Source organism: Hyla sarda, chromosome 3, assembly GCF_029499605.1.
Source record: "Hyla sarda isolate aHylSar1 chromosome 3, aHylSar1.hap1, whole genome shotgun sequence".
NCBI classification, from domain to species: domain Eukaryota; kingdom Metazoa; phylum Chordata; class Amphibia; order Anura; family Hylidae; genus Hyla; species Hyla sarda.
Genome location: NC_079191.1, coordinates 431,623,015 through 431,643,255, shown reverse-complemented (window position 1 = coordinate 431,643,255; position 20,241 = coordinate 431,623,015). Strand labels below are relative to the sequence as shown.

General features: G+C 47.5%; 1 protein-coding gene across 5 annotated transcripts in view; it reads right to left on the bottom strand.

Annotated features, from left to right (window-relative positions):
- The window catches only part of LIN9 (lin-9 DREAM MuvB core complex component), a 68,017-nt gene that overhangs the window by 4,012 nt on the left and 43,764 nt on the right, over positions 1-20,241 (bottom strand). The window contains exons 12-15 of one of the 5 annotated variants that reach the window (XM_056568497.1): positions 11,757-11,882; positions 10,682-10,861; positions 10,492-10,589; positions 4,245-4,362 (exon numbers count right to left, since the gene is read on the bottom strand). In XM_056568497.1, the coding sequence (XP_056424472.1) occupies positions 4,260-4,362; positions 10,492-10,589; positions 10,682-10,861; positions 11,757-11,882 (507 nt within the window). In that variant the 3' untranslated portion in view covers positions 4,245-4,259. Of the gene's footprint in view, positions 1-4,244; positions 4,363-5,831; positions 7,856-10,491; positions 10,590-10,681; positions 10,862-11,756; positions 11,883-20,241 lie in introns of those variants that run through there. The other 4 variants (XM_056568495.1, XM_056568494.1, XM_056568498.1 and 1 more) reach the window with 4 other exon arrangements.

Genomic DNA, 20,241 nt, shown 5'->3' with positions numbered 1-20,241 from the left:
ACAGTGCCCATTTAACTAACACTGCAGTGTATAGATATAGCATAGCTGTATAAAACATTTTTTTTTTTTAAATCAACTGGTGCCAAAAAGTTTGTAAATTACTTCTATTTAAAAATCTTAATCCTTCCAGTAGTTATCAGCTGCTGTATGCTACACAGGAAGTGCTTTTCTTTTTTAATTTCCTTTCTGTCTGTCCACAGTGCTCTCTGCTGACACCTCTGTCCATGTCAGGAGCTGTCCGGAGCAGGAGAGGTTTGCTATGGGGATTTGCTCCTTCTCTGGACAGTTCCTAAAATGGACCGAGGTGTCAGCAGAGAGCACTGTGGTCAGAGATTGAAAGGAAATAAAGAAAAGAACTTCCTGTAGAGCATACAGCAGCTGATAAGTACTGGAAGGGTAAAGATTTTTAAATAGAAGTAAATTCCAAATCTGTTTAACTTTCTGGCACCAGTTGATTTGAAAGAAAAAAAAAAAATGTTTTCCAGTGGAGAACCACCAAACTCGATTACACTGTGAAAATCCATGCTGCTGCCTTTGTATAAGGTCATATCACAGTGTTTCCCAACCATGGTGCCTCCGGCTATTGCAAAACTACAACTCATAGCATGCCTGGACAGCCAAAGGCTTCCGTTTCTACAAAGTGCATTTTTTGGTAAAAATGTCACCTTATCTTTATTCTGTAGGTCCATACGGTTAAAATTATACCCTACTTATAAGTTTCATTTTTGTCGTACTTCTGGAAAAAAAATCATAACTACATGCACGAAAATGAATACGTTTAAAATTGACATCTTTTGACCCCTATAACTTATTTTACCGCTTACGGGGCAGTATGAGGGCTAATTTTTTGCACTGAGATCTGAAGTTTTTAGCCGTACAATTTTTGTATTGTTCGGACTTTTTGATCGCTTTTTACAAATTCTTTTAGGATATAAAAAAAGTGACCAAAAATACTCTTTTTTGGACTTTTTTGCGCGTACGAAATTGACCGTGCGGTTTTATTAACGATATATTTTTTTATAGTTCGGACATTTCCGCACACGGCGATACCACATGTTTGTTTTTATTTATACAGTTTTTTTTTTATAATGGGAAAAGGGGAGTGATTCTTACTTTTATTAGGGAAGGGGTTAAATGATCAACTTTTTTTTCTACACTTTTTTTGCAGTGTTATAGCCCCCTCTAGAGGCTATAGCACTGCACACACTGATCTGCTACACAGATCACTGCCATGCATTAACATGTCATCAGCGGTTGATTGCTCAAGCCTGGATTTAAGGCTTGGAACAATCAATTGCCGATTGGACATGCTGGAGGCAGCGTTCTAGCTGATCGGGACATCGCATTTTCACCGCGATGGTCCCGATCAGCCCGACTGAGCTGCCGGGAGGGTATTTGTTACTTTAGGTGCGGCAATTAACTTTGAACGCCGCGTCTAAAGGGTTAATAGCGCGTGGCACAATGACCGGTGACGCACGCTATTAGCCCAGGGTCCCAGCTTTCATTAGCCACCGGGACCGACCCGCTATGATGCGGGGTCACGGAGTGACCCCGCTTTATAGACCAGGACCGGGCGCATGGCATACAGGTACGCCCTGCGTCCTTAAGAGGTTAAAAAGGATCTCATTTGCAAAGTGTACCGGTCAGTTTACCAAACGTTAGACATATCCTAGAGACGTGGCAAAAGTTCTAATTGGTCTGAACACCTTTTCCTCGCTTTTTGTGCCGGTGATCGAGACAATCCCATAGACTTACATTGTAAGATTGTCTCTACCATTTGGCAGAGACAGTTTATTCTAGAGATTGGTCCGGGTCTGAACACTCAGACCTTGAACAACTTAAATTCCTGACATCTCACACACATACATTAGAGAACTCCAAACCAAAAATGTTAGTATCCATAGGGCTCCATTCAGCAATAGGGGCTAAAAAAGTAAACAAACTAAGACCAGCCAGGGAAGAACCACCTTAGAGAGAGGTTGGGGTGAAGAGCCACCAGCAACATATTGTCAATGGAATAAGGATCAGCTCATTCAGGAGAACTGTTCCATTGAGAGAGAGGTTTTGTGATAAGGTATTTATAAAATTGGGCATTTGGGACTGAGGAAGACTAGAGAGACCCTACAGTGCATCCCTGCCAGAGAAGAACAGGGGTAGGAGAATCATGGCTGAAAAAATATTGCTAGAAATCTCGAGAGAGACAGAAAGGAAATAAAATTAAATAAAAATGGACGTAGACAAGGTGTCGAGGAAAACATTAAATCTGGATAAAATCTTGATAATGTAGGCTGAAGAGATGCAGGAAGGAGCAGATAAGACTGAACACAACGGAATTTAGTGGAACATAGGAAGTCCCTGGAGTCAGATCGAGTACAAGGGTCACGTATCATTGCTGTAGGTATAAAAAGGAAGGGAAAATGACTTTTCTGACACCTAAAGGGGTACTCCGCCCCTAGACATTATATTCCCCTATACACAGGATAGGGGATAAAATGCATCATCACAGGGGTCCGACCACTGGGGACCCCCACGATCTCCCTGCTGCACCCGGCATTTGTTAAGAGCGTCGGGTGCAGCACTGGAGGATCGTGACGTCACAGCCATGCCCCACTCGTGAAGTCACAACCATGCCCACTCAATGCAAGTCTATGGGAGGGGGCGTGATGAACATCACGCCCCCTCCCATAGACTTGTATTGAGGGGCGTGGCCATGACGTCACAAGCTGGGCGTGGCCATGACGGCACAAGCCTTCGCCCCGAATCGCCAGTCATCGGGCACGGAGCGAAGTTCATTCCGTGCACCGGATGTCTGGAGTGCCGCAGTCGAGATCGCGGGGGTCCCCAGCAATCAGACTTCTTATCCCCTATCCTTTGGATAGGGGATAAGATGTCTAGGGCGGAGTACCCTTTAAATATTGAAAGAGATGTCCTTACCGCTTTGATGGAATAAACATGCCGTGCAATTCTAATGGGAGCTTTGGGGTTGCAGAAAAAACATGGAGAGTGAAGGAGCAGCTGTGCAAAGTAGCTCTTCTACAGTGATAGGTCAAGAGGGACACCTCTGGGTTCACTCTGTGCTAAAGAAGACAGTGGGCAGGATTGTGATATAGTGGAAACTGAAGCAGGGTTTATATCTTAAATCCAGGCAACTAACTCTGGACATGAACCCCAGTGATTTCAGGAGTAAGGGACTGCCGAATACCGTCTCCAATAAGAGAAGCAAAGTAAGACTGATGTGGCTGCTGAGCTTTGAGAGAATGTGAGGCCATAGGGACATAGGGCAGAAAGTGAAGAACGGTCCCCACGCACAAAAAAAAAAAAGTGGCCAAAATAAATAAATAAATGTCACAGTAGACCGTAAAGGAGAGGTTCTGTTCTGATGCCCAAGGGAGGTGGAGTAGAGCGCTTGTCATAGCAAGGTGGGACTACTCATCTGTGGGAGTTATACTTACGTTTCTCTGCAGCTCCCAGTTAGGTCCAGCAGGGTCAACCCTTGAGTGGAAGTATTGGTGAGGAGTGCAGGCTGGCACTCAGGGCGCCCCTTCAGGTTGTGAATAAAGGTGCCCACCCAACTTTGGCAAGACCAGCCAGCTAAATAATGTGTATGGGGGCCTCCTGATTTTCCCTCCCCAGAAGATGAAGCAGGGGGAAGGTTGGACATGTTCGATTCTAAATGGGTAACCCTATTGAGAGAAGCAGCTACCAGAGGAGTTTTGCAGTGACGTGTCCCCTTCTCTCCATTGAGAAAAGAACGTTCAGCCAAACAAAACGTGAAGGGATCAGGAGTGATGGCTGACGGCCAAATGAAAGTTCGTCTAACAGCTGGTGAAGGTGTATCGCCACCTTAGAGGTGCTCTCGTCTTCTTAACAGAGCAATGGCGTTAACATTTGTCCACCCTGAGGAAGGGGGGAAACAGGGGGACTGCATTGTCTGTGTTCCCCCTATAGGAAGAACCAATAAAGAAAAATAGAGTCTTGTGGAAACAGTATTGTCTACGTTCGAGGACACCATACTGGTTTAGGTCTGTGCCAGCAGGATGGGTATGGTATAGTAAGACAAGCTAACAGTCCTGTGTTCCTAGCAGCAGCACATACCTATGGTGGCCAATTTCATTAGCAAAAAAACAAAACACAAGTTTTAGAATTGTAGTCAGTGGGCAACATATACCAATGTATGTCCGAGCCTTCAGCCAGATATATATGCTGGACTACACAAATCACACTTTTGTATCTCAGTATGTAGAATCTATGGTGGCTCCTCACCTGTATTGTGGTACAATGATCACCATACACAAGAAGTTGTCTTCATCACCCCATAAATACAGACATGAGCAGATAGAGTGCCTAAATACCAGCCATTTTCTGAAATGTGTAGGGATGCAACGATTAATATAATTCATAATATTTAATAACTGGATTAAAATCTCATTATCGAATAATCGGACGATTAGTTGTGCGGGCGCTGGCAGTCATAAGGCTGCTGCGGGCGGGAGCAGGCGGTCAGGTGCTATGCCTGCAGGTCCCGCAAATCCCGCAGCCTCTGTAAGTGAAGTCCCTGTCCCAATGTTCAAACAATCACATGCGCTGCTGCTGTGCCCTCCTCCCCTTCCCCCGCCTTGCATTGCAGTAGAGACTCTGTAGTAATACAGACACAAGGGTGCAATGCTCTGCACATACCGCCATGTGTATAGCGGTGTGCAGTGCACACTGCAATACACATGGGGATATGTGCAGAGCATTGCACCCTGTAGTGTACTACAGAGTCTGTACTAAAGACATGGGTGCATTGCTCTTCAGTCTGCACATACCCCCATGTGTATAGGAGTGCTATATAACAAGTGTAAAGTGAAAAAAAAAAAAAGTTCTAGACTTCTTTCACACTGCCGTTATGATACGGCAGTGTGACTGCCATCGGGGGAGCCGGGCAGAATAGCTGGAGAAAAATTAATGCTTATGCCATCTTTTTCTCCTGCTATACCCGTCAAAAAACAATGGTGCCCGATGGTTCCCATAATAGTAAATGGGAGCAGTCAGGACCCGTTGTTGCTTCCAGTCACAAGAACGGCCGTTAAATTCACACACAAAAATAAAAAAAATAAAAAAAAAACAGACTTTAACGGCCACTCTCGACGGGGAGCAACGGCAGTGTGAAAAGGGCCTTGTAAAAATGTAAATAAGCTGCTCCCCTAATAAAAATGAGTCCCCCCTTTTCCTATTGCTATACAAAAAAAAAAAGTTAAAAAATTCTAAAAAATAAAATGATAATGATTCACTAACGTTAACATTTTAAAATAGTTTAGACAGTTACCCCTGCGGCAATATCAAATTTACGCTGGTTGCTGTTCTGCTGTTTGGTCACTTAATATGGCCACTGTACATAATTTTTCAAGAAGAATCAGCAAAACCCCTTTTTTTTGGCATTTTGACGTTTTTTCCCCCGATTAATAGATGGAATAATCGACAATTGATCTATTATTAAAATAGCCGTTAGCTGCAGCCCTAGAAATGTGCGACAACAGCCTTATTTCTTGGAATCACGGGAGGGGTCCCAGGATCCATTAGACACTCCTCTTACAGAACGGCCATCCCAGAACCCATTACCATTCAGCTGAGATGCTCTCTTTCCCTCTACATTTAGGGAGCTCCTTCAGGTTTGCAGTTCTTTAATCTACCACAATAGGAGGAGTCGTCTCGATGCCAGGATCCCCACAACCAGCTGAACCCACACACACACATTTCTAAAATGACAATTTTATGGTAAAAATGACTAGAACTTACTAAAATTCTGCTTTGGTGCAAATTTTATGATTTTACAGTATCTGAGGTCATAATAAAAACTTCCATCCAGGGGTAAACTAAAATTCTTTTTAATTATTTTGGGGATCTCAACTGTATGCAAGTTCCTAATGTAAAACGGGAAGGGTTGTACAAAAATCATTAAAGGGTTGAGTGATAAACTCTAAAGCAATCTTTCATACAGAGTCCAGGTTTGACAGGGCAGGTGTCGCACTGGTATATAGTGTCCTTTCTTACGCCCTTCTTGGAACACACTCGGCACCGTTTTTGCGACCGTCCCTTCTTCCCAGTTTGGGGAACTTCACTGGGGAAATGCTGCCCTGGCACAATACGGGCGACGTCTTCGCTCCCAAGAGATGTACTTGGGACATCCCGTTCCTGGTCACCTAAAACTAGTGATGTGTGATAAACTCTAAAGCAATCTTTCATACAGAGTCCTGGTTTTACAGGGCAGGTGTCGCACTGGTATATAGTGTCCTTTCTTATGCCCCTCTTGGAACACACTCGGCACCTTTTCTGGCTTCTTCCCTTTTTTCCAGTTGGGGGAACTTCACTGGGAAAGTGCTGCCCTGGTACAATACGTGGGTCCACACTTACGGAGGGAGTACTTGGGACCTTCTTTTCCTTGACTGGAAATATAAGTGTCTTTATTATCTCCTCTTGGAATTCCATAAACGTTCCCTCATGGCCGGCACATTGGGATAACACGTAAGCATTGTACAATGCCATGTGTACAACATACACCGCCAGCTTCTTGTACCACACCCTCAATGACCGCATATCGCTGTACGGCTCCAACACTTGCTCCGAAAAGTCAAACCCTCCCATGTGCTTTTTAAAGTCCAAGACACAGTCAGGCGTAGGGGTTTCTAGAGTGGTTCCTTGTGGAGGGACAGCACTGCCTTCACGGTGTATTGTTGTTAACACATGTACATCCCGCTTGTCCTTATAGCGGACATATAGTAGGTGGTCACTGCTCAGTGCCCTGCTCTCGCCCTTTCTGAGTGTTTGTCCAAGTAGTGGCCGAGGGAAGCTTCTCTGATTTTTCCTTATTGTGCCACACGCCACAGTATTTCTTGACATCAGGCACTTGAATAGTGGGACACTGGTAAAAACTTTATCGAGGTAGAGGTGGTAACCCTGGCCCAGGAGAGGGTGCACCAAATCCCACACCACCTTCCCGCTAGACCCCAGAGAGGAGGGGCATTCTGGGGGTTCTATGCCGGAGTCTGTCCCTTCATGAATCTTAAACCGGTGGGTATACCCCGATGTGCTCTCACATAGCTTAAATATCTTGATGCCATACCTTTCTCTGTTACTCTGGCAGAATGGAAGCTCCTCTTTTAATTGTATTAGAGACTCTTTGACAGCTATACATTTCTTGGGGGTGTACAACTTGGCAAACTGTGCTTCAAAATGCTTAAGGAGGGGCCGGATTTTGAATAAGCGGTCAAAAGTAGGGTCACCTTGCGCTGGGCACTGAGCATTATCATTGTAGTGGAGGAACCTAAGTATTGATTCAAAACGTATCCTAGACATAGCAATCCAGTACATCGGGGTGTGGTACAAGAGGTCGACGTTCCAGTAGGCCCTAATAGAAGGCCTCCTCGATAGCCCCATATTCAGTAAGAGTCCCCAGAATTTCACCATCTCCACTGCATCTACAGGGGTCCACTTGTAGAGCTTGGCATAAATAGATGTGGGGTTTTCGACAAGAAACCGCTGGGCATACAAATTTGTATGGGCCACCATTAATTCAATGAAATCATCAGTGAAAAACATCTTGAAAAAGTCTATCTTTCTGAGCCCTGTCACGGAAAACTTGATCCCTGAGCTGCCTGTAAACTCAGGGATCAGAGGCTCATAATTCTCGGGTGGGGGGATCCATGTGGGGTCACTAGTCTCGGGGGCTGCCTCTGTGGTTGTCCCGGGGTGCCTTCTCTGGGGTTCCTCCTCCTCGCTGGATGAGGAGGATGATAGGATGAATGGGTGGTCATCCTCACTTGCTGACTCCGTGTCGGAGGCAAGAAATGCATATGCCTCTTCAGCAGAAAATGACCTGTGGGACATTTTCATTATATGTATGCTGTGCTTCAACAGGTGGAAAGTTTTGTACAAAAAGTACAAACGAGTGTACTGGTGTTAAAGTTAAGATATATGTGAAGGTGTTAATAAAAAAAAATAGATATATATGTATATAAATATACAGTAAAACCTCTCCAGAAGACCACCCCCTTTATCCAGACCAGATTTTCTTTGACCAATTTTTTTGTTCCATCATATATTGTGCATACTGGCCATCTAGTTTGAGAAAACCACCTTTTTGTGCAGATTTTGGTGGTTGTCTCCCAGAGGTTTCACTGTATAACGCTTTAAGAACCAATATAAAATGGGTTGTTTGTTCTTTAAGAAATACTTTAAAGTCTCTGACACAAGCCATCCCTAAGGCTACTTGATGCTTGAACTAACTATGCTTTTAGACATGAACTCTCCAGACACTAAATCTAACTATGAAGCAGTGGACCCCTGCCTAAATTTTTTTTTTATATATATATTAACATAACTTTGTCCAAGCAGCAAGTAAAATTGGCTGATCTCAAGTAGGAGGATCATTGATCAAAAATATGGGGGACACAAGGAAGTGGATGTAGGGGGGGGTAAACAAATAATTTGGCACAAAAAAAAGAAAAAGGTGGAGGTGTTTAGTTTGTGGACAATGAGTTCTGATAGAGATCAATACAGTAATTCACCTTTAAGCATTACTGTCATTTATATAGACGTCATGTCAAAAGTTTTGATCGGTCAGGGTCCGAGGCAGAAGAATTGTTTTGCTGACTTTAGGAACAAAACCGCAAGAGTATTGAGCTTTACCTGGCTCTATATAGCAACGGGTGTTGACATGTCCAAATTATTATTATTTTTTTTTTTTTTAAGTGATAGTAAAACTTGTTGCTAGCCCCTCACAACAATATAATGGTACTGTATATACTCGAGTATAAGCCGACCCGAATATAAGCAGAGGCCCCTAATTTCACCCCAAAAACCCAGGAAAAGTTATTGACTCGACTATAAGCCTAGGGTGGGAAATACATCATCCCCCCCATGTCATCATCCCTCCCTTCCCCCTTCATCATCAACCCCGTCATCATCACTGCCTGACATGATCCCCCCCTTCATCATCACCGCCTGTCGTCACCCCCCTTCATCATCACCGCCTGTCGTCATCCCCCCTTCATCATCACCGCCTGTCGTCATCCCCCCCTTCATCATCACCGCCTGTCGTCATCCCCCCCTTCATCATCACCGCCTGTCGTCATCCCCCCCTTCATCATCACCGCCTGTCGTCATCCCCCCCTTCATCATCACTGCCTGTCGTCATCCCCCCTTCATCATCACCGCCTATCATGATCCCCCCCCTTTCATCATCACCGCCTGTCGTCATTCCCCCCCGCCCCCCTTCATCATCACCACCTGTCAATCCAGTGGTCTTCAACCTGCGGACCTACAGATGTTGCAAAACTACAACTCCCAGCATGGTCTGACAGAGTTGTAGTTTTGAAACATCTGGAGGTCCGCAGGTTGAAGACCACTCCGGCCTTCGTCATCATCCAGACCGCGCCCCCCCTTTAGTTTTCTACTCACCTCCCCTCGGTGGGAAGCAAGGGTGAGCTGGCCCGGGCAATCTATGCTGCAGGGACCGTCCGGTGGGGAGGGTTAGTCATTCTGGGCTGTCCATCTTCACCGGGGGGCCTCTTCTCCACTCCAGGCCCGGACTAGTGGCGTTGCCTTGACGACGACGCACAGGGGCGTTCATGCGCAAGGATGAACGTCCCTGTGCGTCGTCGTCAAGGCAACGTCAGTAGTCCGGGGCCGGAGCGTAGAAGAGGGGCCCCCCGGTGAAGATGGACAGCCCAGAATGACTAACCCTCCCCACCGGACGGTCCCTGCAGCATAGATGGCCCGGACCAGCTCACCCTTCCTTCCCACCGAGGGGAGGTGAGTAGAAAACTAAAGGGGGCTGTCCGGGCATGCTGGGCGTTGTAGTTTTGAAACATCTGGAGGTCCGCAGGTTGAAGACCACTGAGAAGGGATTGACAAGCGTAGAGTTCACTCGAGTATAAGCCGAGGGGGGTGTTTTCAGCACGAAAAATCGTGCTGAAAATCTCGCCTTATACTCGAGTATATACGGTATGTTAAATGTGGGAAAAGTCTAAAGTCTAGCGGAAATAGGACAGGTGAGCAAGCATACTCATTTGTTTGTGTAGCCAAATCATGTGGAAACAGGCGGTTAGGTACAAACCCAGCTAAGTGTATGGCCAATTTCAAAAGGATGTAATATGCACAGAATTGTGTCTGTATTATGGCCTAATCGAGATTCTAATGACATGAACTAGAAGTATAGATTTCTGTGATGCGTTTAGTTCAGGTGGTTGAGGAAGGACTTAAGGCCCACCATATAGAGGCAAAAAAATACCCATAATACACTTGTCTGAAACTGGCCCTACTAATCTTTCCACTGGTTGGGCTTTCAACAATCACACTCACGGCATATCCAATAGCAACAAATATTCGTCATGGGGACATTTTTTTTTTTTTTGTGCCAAATATAACAATGAACAAATTTAAATGTGGGATGCAGATAATGTGGATATAATAAAGGTGCCATGTAGCCTTCCATTTTCTGCGATGACTTACCTGATATTAGAAGGGTTTATCGAATCCTTTATGTCGTTAATTGAATCTGTTAAAGACTTGAACTCAAAAGAATTGAGGTCTCCTCCTTCCGCAAGGCACTGCAAAGAGAAGGAGTTACATCGGTTACATGAGAAGGAATAAACAATGCAGGTCAGCAAACAAATCTCAAGCTACAGCGTGGAAGTCGTACTTTTATCTGTAGGAGGATAGCCGTGAGTCTGGATATGAGGTCTGTCAAGCTCTCATTCTGCACACATGGCTGCCCGCTGGACGTGTTAGCTTGACGCACCATCTCCTGAGCCTCTTCTTCGCAGCGCCGTCTCATGTTGGTTGGCTGATTCGCTGGCTGAAGTCCCTGATCTTGTGCAAGCTAAACAAAAAATAAAATAAAAATTATACATGATGGAAGAAAAAAAAAAAAAAAACAAGTATACTCTAACATAACTGATGGACCAGCGGCAGTATAACCACAGGACTTAAAGGGGTATTCCAGGAAAAAACTTTTTTTTTTATATCAACTGGCTCCAGAAAGTTAAACAGATTTGTAAATTACTTCTATTAAAAAATCTTAATCCTTTCAATAATTATCAGCTGCTAAAGTTGAGTTCTTTTCTGTCTGGCAACAGTGCTCTCTGCTGACATCTCTGCTTGTCTCAGGAACTGCACAGAGTAGAAGAGGTTTGCTATGGGGATTTGCTTCTACTCTGGACAGTTCCCGAGACACGTGTCATCAGAGAGCACTTAGACAGAAAAGAACAACTCTACTTCGGTAGCTCATAAGTACTGAAAGGATTAAGATTTTTTTTAATAGAAGTAATTTACAAATCTGTTCAATTTTTTGGAGCCAGTTGATAAATATATAAAAAAGTTTTTACCTGGAATACCCCTTTAAGGGTATGTGAACTTATCCATTATTCATTGCAATTAGTTTTATATTTCTGTGTAAACAGCTTCTATGGGTTTAGATCAGTGTTTCCAGCTGTTGCAAAACTACAACTCCCAGCATGCCCGGACAGCCAAAGGCTGTCCGAGCATGCTGGGAGTTGTAGTTTTGCAACAGCTGAAGGCACCCTGTTTGGGAAACACTGAGATAGATGAAAATTTTCAGATCATTGTGGTTCTGACAACTAGGACTCCACAAACAAGAGGACAAAAGGTCCTATGTTTCTTTGGATAAATTGAGAGGTGGGTGGTGGAACATGTGCATTGTTTCATTCAACACTAAGGGCCTGAACAGGATAGCAAAAGAAGAGGGTTTATTTTACCTCAGAGCTATATTGCTGGACTTTATGAAGAACTTTGTTAAGATCCTTGTTCAGCTGCTCTAGTTCGAGAACAATTGTGGCGTACTGCCTCTGAAACTCAATGCCGATTGGTGCAGAGTAGGATTTCTACAACAAAAAAAAACAAAAAAAGCGAACATATTAGTAGAGTGGAAAATGCAACAAAGTTTCAGATGTAGGTCATATAAGTCAACGAGCTTCCAGTGCCCACCACAAGCCACCACTTTTCGCTTAGCGGTAGCAAGATCAAGTTGTATTGCAGCCTTCATTCACCCACTTATAGGCCGCCAACTAGACCAGCAACCAGAGGTAATGAACAGATGGCTCTAGTCCTGCAGCTCGGGCCCACATATTGCCTACATGACCCGAACCAGAAAATGATGGTGCAAAACCAGGACTACCTCAACTAAGACTCACCCAAGCCATTAGGTTGCATTAATTGTAGGTCGCTCTTCATTGGGGGACACCTATACTGATGGGTATATGCTCTTGCCACTAGGAGGCGTTGACACTAGGGAAAAAAAAGTCGGCTCCTCCCTGGCAGGATATCAGTATAATCAGTTTTATCTAGTGTCAGGAGGCAAGTTGTTCTAGTAAGGGATGTTTAGTTAGGTTGTTTTGCACTTTTGTTTCCCTTTTTCAGGTGGGGGTTCAGGAGCATGGCGCTACCTGTTCCCCCATGTGAGATAAAGGGTCACGGAACATAAGAGTATGGGCCGTCAAACCCCTTAATCGCCAACGGCCAGTGCCTGGTGGTTGTTCCCTGGGTCCGGGTCCCCCACGGTCCAGGCTCGCCCCACTATATTAGCCTGGTATGATGCAGCGTGGCCATAAGCTGTTTGAAGACGCCTGGGTATGAGAAGATGGAGTCTGTTGGTGAGTATGTCTAACATCCACCCCCCCCCCTCCCCTTCTGTACTCCGCTAGGGTTTCTCCATCCTGGGGTCCCTTTTCCCTACTCCAGCTCCTCAGCCGCCATTACACGTGGCTGTGCTGGGCCAACCTCATGGCCATCCAATACAATGAAGGTAGAGGGTGTAGTTAGCACCTGGGTGTGATGTAGTGCACCCGAGTCTCCACAACTTCTCAGCATTACACAGTCTAATAGGAATTGCACTCAAGCCACAGTTATAGTGTTCTTAATAAATCACTTTACTTTAGCCGTATGTCTTCATACAAAAACTTCAAGTTACGGAAACAATGTGATAGAACACATAATATTCATAGTCGCTTGATGAGGTCTACGGAGTCACTTCAGAGCTTGTGGCTCCAACCGGAGCTCTGTTTCATAATGTCCAAGTTAGCTGTGTCTCATGCCTTCTTTCCGAACAGCAAATAGTAGCTCACCCAGAGATGAGAATAAAGGGCAATGTTTCAGGATCTCTCCCTTTCTCAAGCCTCATGGCCTCCTGTCACGCTACCGGCAGCACCCTGCCTGCAGCAATCCTCCCCGTCACAACTGTCACACCCCCCCCCCTCCCTTTTAGGGGCTCGGTGGGCTGAACAGTAGCTCATTCTCTCGCCGCACAGCGGTACTGTACATATATAGACAGCAGTCTCTGCTGGCCGCCTTTTTCCGCTGCTCACACTTTCACTTTCCTTCCATCGGTGCCATTATGTGCCTCTCATGTTCCGCTCCGCCCCTTTCCCTCACCTGATTCCCGGGGCGACGGGAGCTCGAACACCTTGACAATGGGGCCCGCCATTCAGCTCCGGCATCTCCCCGCAGTGCACGAGTCCGCTCGGCAGTGACTGGGCACGCTGCAGGGGCGCTTCGTTAGCAGTTCTCAGTCCTTCTCTCCCAGGGGTCAGGCGGATTCCGGCCTCTGGGTCACAGGGCACTGCTTCCTGCGCTCTTTATTTACAAAAAAAACAAAAACAATCTTTCATGTCTCAGTCCATGTTCTTACCCCCCCCTCTTGTGGCCATTCAGTAGATTGCAGACCCTACTTTCTGGTCCCTTCTTTGGCTTCCCCTTGTGGTGGCAGACAGCTATTGCAGCCCTTTGTTGAAATGTCTGTTTTTTACTGATTTAATCTTGCTGGGTTTCCGGTCTGGGGACCATATATTAAATGTTTTTTTTCTGGGGACCGCTTTACTATTTGCTTCCACCAACCTGTTTTATTACCTGAAGAGGAAAAGGTCTAGAGATATTGTGCATGGCATTTCTGCCATGAGATGCCTGCCGCGCCCACAGCTGGATTCCAGCCCCTTCCCCAAGGCGAGACACCGGTGAGATGCTCCTCCAGATGCATTCGCATCCTTGACCTTAGCTGAGGGCCTTTCCCAGGTGTCTTGTTCTCTTGTGTCTTTGGCCATCAAGTGTCCACTATGTGGTCTTTATTCCCGGGATGGTGCTGGGAAACCTCAGTGGTATAAATTCTCTCCCACAGGTCTTTATAGGTGTTTGAAATCTGTGGCTAGTGTGCTGGACCCCCGACTTCTAGTGCGAGGTCTTCAAGCACGTGTTCCTACGTGGACATTGACTGGACCCAATACCAAAGACAGTGGTCTGCACGGTTTCCTCTGCCGCCACTCATCACATTACTGCTGCATGCACGGCTGGAATTACAACTCCACTAACAAGTGGTGTCCGAAGGAGTGGCCCGACACGTACAATGGATTTTGTGCAGGGCGACGGGGGGATACAATCCACGGCTCCTTGGCCTCCCCCGATCTCCCAGGATGGCGGGGATACTATCCAGGCCTCCCCGCCCCTCCATATACAACAACAGGGCACAGTGTTATTTCATCTGGGCCGTTGTCCCCTTACAGCCACTGGCCAGCGCCTGGGGTTGTACTCTATTGATAAGCCAGACTGTTGTCTGCACGGTTTCTGCCGCCATCTGTCTCCCATCATGGGGCTGCCGCGTGCTTGGCAGTTGGAGTTCCTGTACCCCTCTTCTAATGGGAGGAGTCCAGAAGGGTGTCATTATAGGTACAAGGGGACCCTGTGCCAGTAAGCCAAACCGTGATCTTAATAATCTCCTACACCTCTAGGTCGCCCTTCAGGAGTTACGGTCCCATTGCTAGGGTGCGGTGTCCACAGAAGTGACCCGACGTGTCCTATCGACCCTTTTCGGGGTGACAGGGATGCAATCCAGGGCTTCTCTGCCTCCCCTGATCTCCCAGAGTGACTGGGATTCTATCCACTGGGCTGCCACGTGCTTGGCGGTGTTTTCCCGTACCTTTCTGAGGCGTGGGTGGACTCTGGACAAGGGTTTCTACAAAGTACACAGGGATGATGCCAGTCAGCCAGACGTTAGTCTGCATGGTCTCCAGCACCACCAGGTCGCCCATCGGATCAGCCGCATTCCAGTACCCCACAGAAAGGGTTCGAAGGAGTGATACTGTGCGTTCAGGAATTCAGTCAGCCAGACTGCTTGATTTACTGCTATGTCGGGTCAACTACCATACACTTCCCATTCCGTGGATGGAAATGCAGGTAACTCACTGCCGAGGTGTAGTTCTGAGTGAGTCACCCCATGTTGCTTCCATGGGCCTTATACAAAGCACCATATACTGGTTTGCAGGGTTCCCTGCTTTACCAGGTCCCTCTCTGCATGCCTGCCACTCTCACAGCTGAAGACTGGTAATCCACTTTCAATGTGTGGTTCTGAATGCAGGACCCGGTGTGGCCATGACCCCTATGCCATTTAGCCAGACTGTGTCTGCATGGTTTCCAATCCACCAGGTCACCTCCCCCTTCCCTGCCAATCCCGTGACAACATCCCGGTCACTCACTTTCCATGTGAAGTTCCACGAAGTGTGTCTGTGGGTTCATTGAACATGTTATACTAAATCAGACTTCCTTCATCTCTTGGATCTGCAACAGCGGTCCTGATGTGGGGCACCATTAGGAGACTGGCTGTGGGCGTTTCCTACAGGTTCCATAGATTTTCACGACAACAGCAGCACTCTCTGTTCCCCTTTCTAAGAGTGCCACATTGGACTGCTGGAGGGCATGGTTATGCCACACCATTGGGTGCTGAGCCTGTTTTTCAAACTGCCGGACTTTGGATGTCTGCGATTCCTTTTGTGTCTGCAGTCTTGCTTCCTCACTATCATATTGAGGTATCCATGTGTCGGCACGTGTAGAGCCCACCTTCCCTTCTGTCGGTGGGGTGAGCCTCGGACCTTCCTGTAATCTTGTTTTCACAGGTAAGCGGCGGTTGGGAACCTCTGTGGGGGCATGGGGCCTGGTGAGGAGTCAGACAGTTCAGCCCCCCCCCCCCCCCCCTTATGCCTTCAGGTATCTTCCTGGATTCCTGTGCAGGGTGACTCAGGCGCTTGCTCGGTTGGCCGACACACGATCAGACTGTTGGCGCCCATGGTTTCACCTCGATGGGGTATTCCTCTCAATGCTGTTAGTGCTTCTTCCTTGCATTTGTAGTCACGCCTTTGCATCTTTTACCCAGCTCCAGTGTCCAGGATTCCGATCCCTCTTGGGACACAATTTGGCTCCTTGTTATGTTCTCGCAGAGTTCCTGGGGGCTACATCCACCCAGTACTTTGTCCTTCCACGGGGTTACGAGGATCAGGGGGCTTAGCATGGTCAGTGCCTGAGTTTCATCTCGACCACCCCTTGTTTTCCCCTCCACTAGGGGGACTATTTTGCTGGTTGCTTTCTACTACCAAAATGGAGCCATCTCTCTTTTCCCACTTTATAGATGGGATATCTGGCTGGGCCCTTGTTTTTCCCTAAGAGCATTCAGAAGAGCCTTTTGCTGTCTGCCTATGTGCTTACTGCCCACTATTTCAACCTGGCTATTTTCCTGTTTCTGGGTTATCTACTGCTGCTCAGGTAGCCTTGGCACTCCTCTGTTGGGAGGGGTTTCTGCTATCACGTGTGGCTCGGCGACAGCTGGTCTAGCCACTGTCGTTTGGGTCCTTCCATTGCTCTCTCCAACCCTCGGCACAAGCTCCCTGGTAGGGTGTGTTCCTCCTTCCCTTTGACGGTGTCAGTTGCACTACACTGACTCCAAAGTTTTCTAGAGTAACCTTCCTGTGCCCAGAGCCTGGGAGTCCCAGACAGGTTTCATTTTGTTCCCTCTCCGTTCCCAACCTGACAGGTTGTTGCTTCCGAATGCTCTGGACCGCTGGGGCCCAGGACCGGTTGGTCTCCTTGTCTTAGACACTATCCTAGGATCCTGTGGAGTACCTCCTGTTCTAGGTCAGCCCTCCTGGTTCTTTGGGCCTTAGTGACGGTTGAGGTCTGGGGCATGTGTAGCGGTCCTGCCCAGACTTCTCCACGATCCCAATTAAGGGGCGGTCTTTCTGTACCACACTTTTGTCTCGGCATGGATGTTTGTCACCTGGAGCGTTTCACAGACGTTGTGTTTCCTTACCCTTCGGGTGTAAAGTCTCCTTCGGGGTCCATGTTCTCTCGAGATGGAGGGCGTTCCAGTCATCCGGATTACACCAGTTGAGCTATGTCCTCCCAGGTGGGGTTGAATAGTAAAGTAGCAATCTTTGCAGATGATACTAAACTCTGTAAAGTGGTAAACAATATAGAAGACAGTGAACTGTTACAAATGGATCTGGATAGGTTTGAGGTTTGGGCTGGGAAGTGGCAGATGAGGTTCAACACTGATAAATGTAAAGTAATGCACATGGGGAACAAAAATCCGGGCTGGGATTATGTATTAAATGGGAGAACACTTGGGATGACTGACGTGGAAAAGGACTTAGGAGTCTTAGGTAACAGTAAATTTAGCTGTAGTGACCAGTGTCGGGCAGCTGCTGCCAAGGCAAATAAAATCATGGGGTGCATCAATAGGGGCATAGATTCCCACGACAAGGAAATAATTCTACCGCTGTACAAATCACTAGTCAGACCTCACATGGAATACTGTGTACAGTACTGGGCACAAGTGTAAAAGAAAGATATAGTGGAGCTGGAGAGGGTTCAAAGACGGGCAACCAGAGTAATACAGGGAATGGGAGGACTACAGTACCCAGAAAGATCAGAATTGGGGTTATTTTGTTTAGAAAAAAGAAGGCTTAGGGGAGACCTAATATCTATAAATATATCAGGGGACCGTACAGGACTGTATCTATAACAAGGGGGCATCCTCGACGTGTAGAAGAAATAAGGTTTCTACACCAGCAGAGATGGGGGTTCTTTACTGTAAGAGCAGTGAGACTGTGGAATTCTCTGCCTGAGGAGGTCGCCATGGTGAACTCTGTAAGGGAGTTCAAAAAGGGTCTGGATGCATTTTTGTTGTTCATTTTCCTATATATATGTATTGAGGTCATTCATTTATGTGAACCTGATGAAGACTCCGGCTTGGGCGTTGAAACGCGTTGTTCGAATAAATTTTCTATATTAATCCATCTCTCTACTGCCTGAGTGTCATTGGGACTACTGCTGTATATCACCTGTTGCGCCATTCAAATCCCTGAAGTGGTTGGAGGCTATATTAGAGTCTGAGAGATGGACAGGAAGGAACACCCCCGAAAAAAATGAGGGGGAAAACAAAGTCACCATAGAAGGGACCAACATGACTGACGAGAGAGGACGATCTTGCGGCCGAGAAACAATGGAGACCTGTCACACCGGAAGAAAATCACCAGTTGAGGTCGGTGATCAAAACTGGGCAAATGGCACGGCCTCCATGGCCGCCGCCAATCGACCCAGGATATCCCTGCAAAAGCGAATGGAAACTGGAGCAGGGAGCTGAAGGCATCAGACTCTTGTCGGCGGAGTCGAAAGCGGGCAGAGGCCGCATCGAACTGGAGCCCCAGGAGAGCGGTTGGGCTTGTCCCAAATGACCATCCAACAGAAGTGAGACAAAGGTCTGGAGGTTGAGACTTAGACTATCCAGGATCTGGGTCCTGGCTGGAGCTCAGATCAGGAGGTAGTCCAAATAAGGAATCACGGAAACAACTGTTGTCCGTAAAAAAGGCTATCACAGGCGCCAGAACTTTGGTAAAGGTCCGCGGAGAAGTGGCCAGACCGAAATGGATAGCCACAATAGAAAATGACCGTCCGGAACTGCAGAGCGGAGGAACGGCTGATGACCGGGAAACAATGAGAAGTGGAGGCAGGCATCCTTGATGTCCACCGAGGAACGAAAACTCCCCATGAACCATGGACGCCAGCACCGAACGGAGAGACTCCATTCGGGATGGGAACGCAAGATGCTGGCTGAGATACTCGAGAACCAAGACTGGGCGAACAGAAACGCCTGTCTTGGAGACCACAGAGAGGTTGGAATAAACCTCGAAAACGTTACCCTGAAGTTGCATGTCCAGGCATCCCAGAGGGTAAGAGGCGACCAACCACCCGAGAGAGGTCGGCAGGTGGGGGCGACCCTTCAGGCCGAGGAAGGCCTACGGGTGCCTGATGGGGCCGCCAAACGGATAGTCGACCTCCGGGAGGAATGGGATCGGAAAGAGGAGCCCTCTTCCCATGAAGGCGCCTGGCTGGACCCTTTGTTGGTACCAAAGGTCCGCAGAACTGGAAGGAGAACTTACGACAGAAAGCGGTTCTGTGAGTCTTACCCGAGGTAATAAGGAACTCTTTTTCCGCCAGTCGCCTCACTTCCTGAAGGTGGCGTCCGCATTCCAGGCCACATGAAGGGACGGTGGCTACAAGGTAGCTTGTGGTAAAGGCAGCACAGTGGCTGCACATGGAAGCGGAACACAGAAAAATCTCCGGCTGCAGAGCATCGGAGAGCTAGATTAAATAAATCCTCCAGAGGGATCTTGAAGACTACCCTGGCGGAGTTGGAAGACCATACTAAAAGGGCCTTTGACACCCAGGCAGAAGCAAGAGCAGGAAAAACCTGCTGCCTCAAGGGCAGAGATTGCCAAAATATCCACCTTCATGTCCGCTGGATTCTTGAAGGCAGCCGCATCAGCCAACGGCCGAGTAGGCACCTTAGAGAGGCTGGAGACCGGCTGATCCACAGTTGGAGAGGAGGTCCACCGAGCAATGAGGTTCTTGGCAAAGGAATACCGCGCTTGAACCTTCTTCATTTCCTGAAACTTCTTGTCAGGGTGACTTCAGGCGGATACCCGCAGGGCGTAAAATTCCGCGTGAGAGCTGAAAGTCTTGAGTGCCGGTCAGGCACAGAGAAGGAGACTTCTGGAGCCACGTCCGAAGTTCCTGGGTCCTTTAGATGGAAGGTGTCTCTTATGGCCGCAACCAATGAGTACACCACATTAGGCACATCCGTGCGGTCCTCTGAGTCGGAGGCCGAATCAGAAACTTCTTCCACAAGTTCTCCAGGTGAATGGGAACGTGTGAGGAGGGCCTGGAAGAGAGAGAGACTGACCTGGTACGCGGGTCTGGAGAGCCAGAGCGACGACCCTGGGAGCATTCTCTAGAGGAGCAACGCTTGCTACAGGTCGGAGTAATGGGGCGATGCCTGCGAGGGGAGGGCCCGTGCCTGCCAGAAGACTCGGGGGATGAGTCAGATGACACACCCATATGATGCTGCGAAAGCGTCAGAATAGGGGG